An 11,094-nucleotide genomic window follows, 5' to 3' on the forward strand; every position below is an offset into this window, starting at 1 on the left:
CAGCTGCAGCTCCAGGGGCCAGGAATTCTGACCTCTCACTGGGAGCAGATTACTGTTCTTCATCCGGCCCAGCTACTTGTTTGTCCGCAAAGGGGCCTCGTCCTCCTGGTGGCAGGTGCTAGCAAGGTCCGCGAGTACAGTAGGCACCTGGAGTTTCCTACGCGAGTGTCCATGTGCCTGTGGCTGGCCCAGTACCCTAGGGTGGAGCAGGTGGGTGAGTGGGACCCCTGGGAGGGGGCTTTCCTGGACCAGCGGCAGCCCCATTCCCTGGGGCAACACCACGCCCCCTGGTCTTCCCCAGGCCGTCTAGGGTAGCCTTTGCTCTTTGCCTCCCACCTGGCCTCCTCAGCTTCTACAGAGGTTTCCTCTGGTCTCTCCGTGGGGCTGGGTTCAGCTTCCCACTTGATTTGCGTCATTAACAATTTCATGACCCTTAGCTGAGCCTCTCTGAGCACCAGGTGGGAGGCCGGGGCTCTCCAGGTGCAATTTGCCTCTCACCAGTAAGACATCCTTCAGCTCTCTGAATCATAAGAAAGTGCCCTTAGGGAAGGGCGGGAGAAGCACCTAAACAATTCCTGAATCCCTGTCACCAGTCCACAAACACATCCACGGAGATCCCAGAGCTTCACCAGGCAGGCCCCGACCTCCCCCAGCGAGGCCGCAGGGAACTCATCAGTTCTGCAGATGAGGGCTGACGCCTGGTCTCCGGGATCTGCTCCATCAGCATAGGATGGTTCTGGGAGTCAGCCTGTGGCCTGTGTCCCCCAGTCACCCCATTTACCAAAGCACTTAAACCTTCCTCCCCTCCTTCCAGCTTCAGCAGCCTCCAAACAGGCCCTCCTTAGCCTTTGCAGACCACTTAGAGGGCACACATCGCAGTCCACCTACTCTGCTGCTGGCCCTGACCAGCGAGACCCCCTGACCCCAGCCAGGCCCAGGAATCAGGCCGCAACCCCAAGCCCAGAGCCTCCTGCCCTTCTTGGTGGGGGCGGGGGGGGGGGGGGGGGGGGGCGGGGATTCCTCCTTTTTGACTGGGTTAGTAACTTTTCTAATTCCTCCTACCTCAGCAGTTTGGAATTGGTTGTGTTCCCCAGGTCTGATGATCTGAGACCAAGTTGTAAGAAATACATAAATAAAACTTCTCAACATAACAAACACAAGAAGGGGGCTTAGATGGGGAAATGTCAGTTGCATTTGAGAGTCAGAGACTGGCAGGAAAAATGTGGCGAAAAGTAGAGAGAAAGAATTCCTACTCAGTAATAACATAGCATGAGAGAAGAAACAGGAAATGGATCAAGAAAATCCCTCAGCAGGTTTCTAGACTTTTTCCTGTAGCTGCCAAGAAAGCCCAAGAAATGAGGAGCAGGCCTGAGCATTCCGGTTGCTGAGCAGGCCGTTTATTCCATTCTTGACCCTTGGGAGGTATTCCTCTGTGCTCTCACATGGCCCTGAACAGTGCAGCAATCTTCTGCCTGTTTTACATTTGTGTTCAGGAAACATGTGATGTGGGATCCACCCCCAGACCGTGTAAGCAGATTATTGTGAGGCCCTGTTTAAGTTTGCCAGACCCCAGACTGGGGGCTTCGACAGCAGAAATGTACTGTCTCGTAGTTCTGGAGGCTGGAAGTCCTAGACTAAAGTGTCGGCAGGGCTGTTTCCTTCTGAGGGCTGTGAGACAGAATCTGTTCGTGCCTCTCCCCTGGCTTCTGGTGGTCTTACCAGCAATCTTTGGTGTTCCTTGGCTTGTAGAAACATCACCGCAATCTCTGCTTTCATCTTCACATGGTGTTTTCCCTGTGCGTGTGTCTCTGTGTCCAAATTTCCCCTTTTTATAAGGACACAGTCATAGTGGATTAGGACCCACCCCAATGACCTCATTTTAACTTGATCATCCGCAAAGACCCTGTTTCCGGATAAGGTCACATTCACAGGTGCTAGGGGTTAGGACTTGTGGGGTGACACACCCCAGCCCATGACAGACCCTAACTATGCTCTTTCTGTCCCTCCAATACAGATAAGTCCTCTGCGGCCCCAGAGACCCAAGAGCCAGGTGATCAACGTCATTGGAAGTGAGAGGCGCTTCTCAGTGTCCCCGTCGTCACCGTCCTCCCAGCAGACACCTCCTCCGGTCATGCCAAGGGCCAAGCTCAGCTTCAGTGTGCAGTCCAGTAAGAGGAACCTTCTCTGTATTCGAATCCGTGACCTTGTTCTGTGCTTCCCTCCTGATCGAAGGCTCTAGAGTTAGAGGCACTTCCTCTCCTTCCAGCAGATGGAAAGAGTTTTGACAAGCACCTGACTTATTGGGAATGTCCCTTAGGACTTCAGCAAATCAGGCCAGAGCCCAGTCCTGGGCTCCTGAGTTCTGTGGGTGGACAGTGTGGGCCCCCTCCAGGCTCTCAAAACCCCCTGCCTTGGGAGGAGACTTGAGAGGCCCGTGGAACAGTCTCCCTTTTTGTATCACAGGGTAATGAGTCATGCGAGGGCCTTGGGCCTTCTTCTATCCAGGAAGAATGTAAAGTGCGGAAGCACTTCCGGGCTGTTCTGAAGGGCTAAGGGTATAGCTTTGTTTCCTCGTCTTGTGCAGTTTCTAGCCTGCCATAAAATGTTACCACAAACGTGGTGGTCTAGAATGCAGAAATTTATTCTCACAGTCTGGAGGCCAGAAGTCTGAAATCAAGGTGTCGACAGGGTTGCTTCCTTCTGGAGGCACAGAGGAAGAATCTATCCGTGCCTCTCTCCTGGCTTCTGGTGGATTCTGGCTGTCCTTGGCGTTCTTGGCCTGTCACAGCACCACTCCAGTCTCTGCCTCCGTCTTCACATGCCCTCTTCTCTGGGTTTCTGTGTCCTCTCCTCTCCTTATAGACACTAGTCATTGGCTTTAGAGGCCACCAGAAATCCAGGATGATCTCATCTTGAGATCCTTAACTCATTATATCTATGAAGACCCTATCCCCAAATAAGGTCATATTCTGAGGTTCTGGGTGGACGTGAATTTTGGAGGAACACTATTCAACCTACCGCAAGTGATAACCAGCTTTTCGCAACTAAAGTCAGGCCCACCAGAGGAGGAAATCTTGGTGCAAAGAGGGTGGTAGGGAGTGAGGGCGGCAGATCAAGGGAGCCCAGAAGAACCCACTTTCCTTCCTGGGGCCGGAGAGCACGGCCCTGTGGAGTGGCTCGTGCAAGGCAATGAACGATTGTCCTCAGCACCTGGTTTTCTTCTTGCTGAAAGGGCAGCAGCAGCGATTCTGGAGACCCTCGGGGGAGGGGTCAGGGCTGCCTCTGTGGATGAGCCTCATTAGTGAGCGAAGAGTTCTCTGGGTGCTGGAAAGGAGGTGGTCTCTGGGTGCTGCCTCTTCACATCCTTACACTATTACCATGTGATCTTCTTCTAAAAATATTTTATTAATTTTATTAAAAGTAGTTAAAAACAGGTACCATTGTAGCTGCTGTGGAAAACACTTTGATGGTTCCTTAAAGTTAAATGCAGAATCACCATACGCCCCAGCAAGTCAGCTCCTAGGCATATAACCCAAAGAATTGCAAACAGGGGCTCAGACAGATACTTGGATGCAAATGTTCATAGCTGCATTATTCACAGTAGCCAAAAGGTGGAAACAACCCATGTCCATCAATCAATGAATGGATAAACAAATGTATGTCCAGAGACATATCCATGCAGTAGGATACAATTCAGCCATAAGAAAAAATGAAGTTCTAATACTTGCTACAGCATGGACAAACCTCAAAAACATTAAGTGAAATAAGCCAGACATAAAAGGACAGATCTATGATTCCAATGATATGAAACCACTAAAATAAGGAGACAGAAAGTAGATTGGAGGTCTTCAGGGGCTGTGGGGAGAGATGGGGGAGTTATTGCTTTGTGGGTAGAGACTTTGTGTTTGGGCTGATAAAAAGTTTTGGAAATAGCGGTGATGGTTGCACAGCATTATGAATGTAATTAATGCCACTTTTTTGTGCACTTCTTGCTCCCTCGATTCAATGGCAAGGCTTCCTTATACATTGACACAACGCTTCCTGGGAGGCATTTTCCTAATGAAGGATTTTTCATTAGATGGATCATTGTGGAAAACTCTGCAAGAGGCCCATCAGGAAAAATGTTTATTTTCCTCTCTTGTAAGATAAAAGAAAAACAAATTATTTCTAAGAGTCTCCGCACAGGTTGAGAAAATATGCTGTCACTGATTATTCCTCCATTTGAAAACAGCTGCTTTTTCAGTTTACTTTAAAAATCAATTGTCCTTCCCCTTGGCTTATTTAAAGCCACAGCCACAGTGACTGCTGCCGCTAATAACTTCATTTCATACAGTCGTGGGTTTTCCTATAGGAGAGAGATTTGAAGGGCAGGTGGCTGGCTTGTGCTGCGTTATTACACTTCACTTAGAGAAGCACTCTGGGTCATAACTGCAGGAGGCTGGCTACACAGTCCTGGCTGGGCTTTGAAAAAGGCAGGTGTAGACAGGCCTGTGACACCCAGCTGTTTAGATGCCACCGAGAGAAAGGGCCTGAGGAGGGATCAGAAGGGGCCTGGGGTTGACATGGCTGTTTTTATAGTGCATCAATGCCTCCTTTAAGAGCTGGTTTTAGGTGTCTCATGGAACTTGGTGTTCTTTCTAGAACATGCCATTAGGAGGGGATCCCACCCTCTGCCTCCTCTACCCCTCCATTCTGTCCTCTCTGCCCCATTGACAAGTGTTTCTTGGGGATAAAGTGTTTCTGCCCCCCCCCCCCCCCCCCCCCCACCACCACTCCCAGAGGGAACCTGAAGCAGCCGCCTGTGCATTCACGGCCCATGGGGATGTGGATGTGGTTGTAAACGGATCCCGGTTTTCCAGGTTTGGAGCTGAATGGCATGACCGGGATGGACGTGGCTGAGGTTCCGCCTCCTCTTCCTCTCAAAGGCAGCACGGCAGATTATGGGAACTTGATGGAAAACCAAGACTTTATCGGCTCACCGACGCCTCCGCCCCCTCCTCCTCACCAGAGGGTAAGTCGTCGGGAATCTGAAAAATGGGTTTTTACTCTCTTTCCCTCCACAAGGCAGATATCTCTCCTTCCTGATGTAAGTGTGTTTCCTCTGGGCTAGCCTAGACTTGATTTTGAGAAAAGAGGTCAAAGCGATCAGTTACGTGCCATCTGTAGTTCTGTGTCATTATGACTACACAGACACACACGTTCAGATGTGGTCCTCAGAACGAGAAAAGGGGAGAGAAGATCCAGACGGATCGAAGGGCCAGCCTCATCACCATGGAGGCCTTCTCCTTGAGGTGCAATTCTTGTGGAAGCTTGATTTTTGAAAAGTAGCTTTTCTATGAAGGGTTTGTCTGACTTTTTTAAGAAGTTGGCCCATGTTACACTGCATGGCTGCAGGCTCCTGTTGGATACCAATTTGGCCCATGACAAGCCTGTATCCCCACAATTCCTCAAGGCAGCATCATCCTCGTGTTGTTGACTCTCAATGGGGACAGGCACTGGCTGCATGGAAAATCTTCGGAGGAGAAGCCAGATATGGCTCCACTTTGGGCAAGCCCTCTGAGCTCCCTGAGGCCACCCCGCCCTAGCTGTGCCTGCAGCCCTGAAACCCTTCCTGCTTAGATTTGGGGTGCTGGCTGCCATAAGCATGAACAGCCAGCTCAGATCCTCATCAGCGCTGGTCCCCAGGCTGCCATCCCTTTGGAAACTCTGTTTTGGTCATTAATCTTGTCTGATGTGCTCACTGTTCAGTGGCCTCTGGGCCTGCCTCCTAAATGCAAATATTAGGTAAAAGTCTTAAAAAGTCATTTAAACCAGCACCTCTGTTACCAGTTGGCAGTTCTAGAAACATTCTTTTGAGATCTGCCGCCTTCCTCTCCTGGTTCTCAAGGCTGCTGTCACATGGGGTTCTCTGTCCCCTGGGTGGCCGTGTCCGAGGTCAGCGCGCAGGTGGAGGAGCACATGAGAAACTGACCCGGCAGTCAGGGATGCGCCTCCAGGCTTGCCCCTCCCTGGCCACGTTATTCATAGCCTTACGATATTAAATCAGTGCCGTCGGAAGAGTACAGTCTCCCTGTTCCTATGTGCAGCTGCTCAGCCTCCAAAAAGCAATCATGGCAACAGAACTCCTGTACAACATTGAAGACATGACGTTGCTCTGTGGCTGCGATTTTTTTCATAGCAGTGAGGCGTGTTTTTTTCCCTTAAAAAACAATAAAAAACCTGCATGCTCTTTTTTTTATGGAGACTTTTTCCCTGAATGTTCTACAAGTTTATTATCTCTCTTCTTGTGAGAGGAGTAGAAGAGAGAGGGGATTTATTTACAGTCTGTGAGTTCGATTATTCCTTTTGTAAGAAAACCAAGTAAGCAGTGGGGCTTCACCTTTGGTGCTGAGGGGGCGGATCATCCTTCTGTGGCTACCACACCTTTCAGATCGGCCCCCCGTCCCTAGAGATGCCATGAGGGAGGACTGGCCCTGGAGAGGGGACCAGTTGCCCTGTGATGGCTTTTCAGGAGGCTGGACTGATTCTTTACAGCTACAGAAATGTAACATTGACTGACTACAAGTTAGAACAAAAAGAGACTCCGGGAGTCGAGCAAGAACATTGATTGGTTGGTGTGTTGTTTTCCTAACAGCTTAATTAACTGATCGCAGCTTTGATTTATTGGAAAAGCAGGAACGCCTCCAGATGTCCCTACATCAGTGAACCGAGGGTTCTCAATTTGGAAGCACGACCAAGTCCGTTTTTGTTACAAATCATTTCAGGGACAACATTTTATCATCTCAGTTTCTTTGATACATCATTCAAAGTTACTGATACCACGCACTCTTGGTTAAGGAAGGAAGGAGCATGGACAAACTTTGGCTGCATTCATAAAGGAGTTGTGAGTGCAGTTAGATGAATTACCCAAGCCTCTTTGCTGTTTGTTTCTTGTTTGATTTGCTTGCAGCACAAGAGCACATCCAGGTGACACGCTCGTGGGTTAGCATGTCATAGTTAGTTGGAAGTAGTTGGCTTTCCAGGGTGCCTCCCTTTGCGCAGGCCCGAGAGCTCTCGTAGGATAATGATCGCTTGTCTGCCATGGGGAGTGATCGATATCCTCCTGTCACTCTCATTGATCGGCCTCGGGCTTGTAGTCAACTCTATCTCTAGTTGTCGCCACTTTACGCTGTCATTCTTTCAAAATGGCTCTTACAACCAGTAATCTGAGCTATCGCTCTGCTTGATAGTGATAAACCTGCCAGGCTCATATTGGCATAAATGGTGTCTGTGGCGTTGCACTTGTATCCGATGGTGTCAGCCCGGCCCTCCTTCTCACCATTGACCTACACTCTGGCTTTCACATGTAAACAACCTTTTGATCAGACTTCAAAACAGGTGTTTCTTTTAACCGTTGTTATGAACTTAAAAAGACTTACGAGCCTATTATTTTCCTTCCCTTTTTGTAACGTCTATCATTATATCTGTTCTAGTTTTCCACATGTAGACTCTTCTCTCTGTTGAGCACTAGGTCATCTTAGTATTTACTTGTCTGCGGGTCAGGAGGAAATTTGGGCACTGAGTGAGAGACTACTGCATCACTGTTCTGTCCTTGAAACTTCTTTTCTCACCTTGAGCTAAATGTGAACCTCCACTGAGAGGCTGTTAGAAATTCACTCCCCCCTCAGTTAGATGGTCGCGCTCTTGACTTCACTGGGTTTATGTTCTACCTGAGGCTGTGCCCACTTATCCTGGTCTGTTGTTCATCCTCTGCTCATTCATTCGGTGGTCCATCAGCTCACTCGTCACTTCTTCATTCCTTCGGGTGTTCGTGTGTTCGTTCATCATCATTCAGCTCCCTCTCACTCAGTTACCTGTTTGGCGAACACATATTTACAGCTGCTGTATGTCAGCGTCTGTGATGCCCACGAGGGTGTGAAGCGAGAAGGCAACAGCTGCCCTCAGTCATTCACCCCCCACAGGTCCGTTAAGCAGGGGTTTGTCCATCACCTTTACAGTGGTCAATTCGTTCTTGGGAATCTAAGGCAAATGATGGCCAGTGGCCAAACCCAGCCTGTCACCTGATTTTGTAAATAAAGTTTTATTGGGACACAGCTGTACCTGTTTCTTTATATAGTGTGTTCCTCTCATGGAGAGTTTAAACATCCCCCTAATCTTGTTCATCCCCATCCGTTTGCGGTTTTGGGAGTGACTGTGGATGAAAAACTACCTTGTAAATGGGTCACTTGGATGGTGGCCACAGGTGCCGCCCATGGCCTGGCTGACCTTCTCTCATGTGGCCTTTCCAGTTCTGAGAGCAAGGGAGCACCTCTCACCCACCCCTAGGAGCATCTGCAAGGACTTGTTTGTCCCTGAACAGTTTAGGGGCATCCCCAGGGTCAAGAGGAGGGACCCATTGGGTCTTCATCGAGGCAGGCTCAGCTGTGACCCCGCCAGCTGCCTGGGTGGCTCTGGGTCCTTCTTTGGTCATATTCACTTGCTTTAGCCATTTAAACTGCCCAGTTCTGAAACCAGTTCATTTCCAGGGGGCCCCAGATAAATAGCACCTGGATTTAAATTGCCACGCAAAGAGCAGCAGTTAGACTTCTCAGGGGCCGTGCAGACTTCTGCAGTGCCCTGTGAAGAGGAGTGAATCAGATGCCAGAAAGGCCTGTCACCCCCACAGCTTGGTCCCGAGTGTAGCAGACCTGCCAGCCCCGAGTCATGCAGAGAGGGCATCCCCATCCAGGGGTGCAAATTAACTCTCCCTCTCCACTGTCGTGCCAGGTCACACCCCACCAGGAGACCAATCCTTTCCTGTCAGAGCCTCCATAATGTGACATCTCCCTGGTATTTGTGTCTTGTAGCATCTGCCACCTCCGCTGCCCAGCAAAACCCCGCCTCCTCCCCCTCCAAAGACGACGCGCAAGCAGACCTCGGTGGACTCTGGGATCGTGCAGTGAAAGCAGCAGGACGGTCTGGAAAGAGCGAGCCATCATCCCTCCTCTCTGTCCGTGTCTTCTTCCGTGTCTGGCGTTTACCTCGTTGGGGCTGTGATGTCTGACACTTAGTGCAATTGCTTTTCCTTAATAGGAGTTCATTTCTAGCTGTGGAGTGAGTGGCCTTTAGCCTCGGGGAGCAAGGTGCATATGGGTCTGGACGTACTGTTGTGTTTATCAAAACTGGGGGCTTCTGAGTATGTCCGTCTTGAGAGAGCCTAAGTCTTGCCAAAAGTCCTTTCTTTTTGTGCCAAATGACATGTTGGCAAAGAGCTCGGTTGGTCTGAGTTTAGCCCAGTAGGAGAGGTTAAGCCATCACCCTTAAGAACTGTGTAGCAACCAAGCTTCTGAATCCTCGTCTTCTCTCCATAGGCCAACCCCCAACTTACACTCGAAGGACCTTTTATCAAGCCCTCCTCGCTCCAGCTGGTGGTGTGACTTTTGTTGGTTGAGTGTCTTCAACCTACATCAGACAATTAAGGTCAACCCTTTCAGGGAAGTTCCTGATTTCCTTTGGGATAATTTAAAATAGGGTATTTCTCAGCTACTGAACAGTTACTAATTTATGGAGTGGAAACACCATTAAAAATACTGGATCAAGAGGAAAAATAAATATGAGTATAGGAAGATAAATTTTCTTTCTTTTTAAAAAAAGAAAACATATACCACAAGAGACGGTTTTAATTGGGTGAATTCTTTTTGTCCTCATTCTGTACAGAAGTTTGTATATATGATGGTTCTTAGAACTTGTTTTAATTTTTGTGGTCCTTCGTTTATTGTAATAGACATCCACAAATGATTCTCAATATGTGTTCTTAATTTTTAACTGCTGGAAATGTAAAAAAAAAATGCAAATTAAGTTTTGTTGGTTTTTTTCAAAGCTCCAAAGTCCTGCAAATGTTGGTGGACAATGATTTAAAAGAACTAACTTTGTACAACCTAATTTTTTATTCTATCACGTATATTTTTTTATTCACTATAATCATGATACTCTTCTAGTAGGCTCAAAAGTTAATCATTGACAGTGAAAAATAAAATGTTATTTAAAAAGACTCACATTGTCTGACATACTGTGTTTTTATCCCTTGATGTAAAACACAAATGCTACTGTTTCTATTCTGCTTTCTTAAAGAGCTTTGTGACCCACATTTGTATTGTGCACATCTTCCCCAAGCAGTGTACTTCACCACCCATTAATTGTCTCTGATTTGGGGTCCAGATAGACAGCACCCGTGTCCCTCTGTGTGTCTGCCTGTCCTTACAGATAGAGCAGAGCAGAGCCTAGCGCTTGCTGAAGCTTTCTCCCCTCAACCCGACCCCGGGGCTCTCTGGCTGCACGTCATTTCTGCCTCCTTTTAGCCTTTTCCGCTGCTAATTTGAGAGGGGGCTTTGTTTAGTGGCATGTGTCATTTATTTTGGGAGACATCAGACATCAGAGCTTTCTCTGGATCTTAGGTGGCAAGAAGCAAAGAAGGCAGTGGGCTCCTCTTTGGGATGTTAAGTGCTCTCACCCGCGCATTTTAGCTCGATAGCTGCCCCCCGGTTTCTTTTTATTCCTTGTAAAAATTCAGTTCACCCCCAGCAAATGTTAGACACATGTGAATATGGAATTTTTTTCTTTGTGAATCCTTACTCTTTGACTGAGACAAATTTTCATCCTCTGTCAAGTTGTGTTAGAAATTGGATATTATCCACCTTCCTAAAATAATTGCCTCTGCTCCACAACCTGGGAGAGGACAGGAGAGGCCAGCCCCTGGCTGGGGGTGATTTTTGGATAGTCAGCATTTCACGTTGCATAGCTGTCACCGAAAATTGTAAAAAATAGTTCCTGGTCCTGTTTGGAAAAGGATAGTTTTTATTCTAGAATGGCATCTAGGTTCTAGTTCTCACACTGCACCATGACCTCCTCCAGAAGTCACCCTGGCTAGTCCCCACACTCTGGCTGGATCCTCTCCCACCGGCTCCTCCCACCAAGTGCTATGGTGGGCTCTAGAGCTGGAAGGTAGTGGAGGACACGACAGTTAGGAGGAGAAAACTGGACACATTTTATATATGTTTCAGAAATGTGCTAATACAAATTGTAAGTATGTGAATATATTCACAAAGAAGTGAACTT

At 48.3% G+C, this 11,094-nt stretch overlaps 1 protein-coding gene across 2 annotated transcripts in view; it reads left to right on the forward strand.

Annotated features, from left to right (window-relative positions):
- Positions 1-10,030, forward strand: part of DOCK1 (dedicator of cytokinesis 1) — a 502,522-nt gene extending 492,492 nt beyond the window's left edge. For both annotated transcript variants that reach the window (XM_046651107.1, XM_046651115.1), the window contains exons 50-52: positions 2,015-2,168; positions 4,860-5,011; positions 8,847-10,030. In XM_046651107.1, coding sequence (XP_046507063.1) covers positions 2,015-2,168; positions 4,860-5,011; positions 8,847-8,942 — 402 coding nt within the window. In that variant the 3' untranslated portion in view covers positions 8,943-10,030. The remainder of the gene's footprint in view (positions 1-2,014; positions 2,169-4,859; positions 5,012-8,846) is intronic.
- Positions 10,031-11,094: the final 1,064 nt, after the last annotated feature.

The sequence above is a fragment of the Equus quagga genome, chromosome 2, assembly GCF_021613505.1.
Source record: "Equus quagga isolate Etosha38 chromosome 2, UCLA_HA_Equagga_1.0, whole genome shotgun sequence".
Taxonomy (NCBI): Eukaryota; Metazoa; Chordata; class Mammalia; order Perissodactyla; family Equidae; genus Equus; species Equus quagga.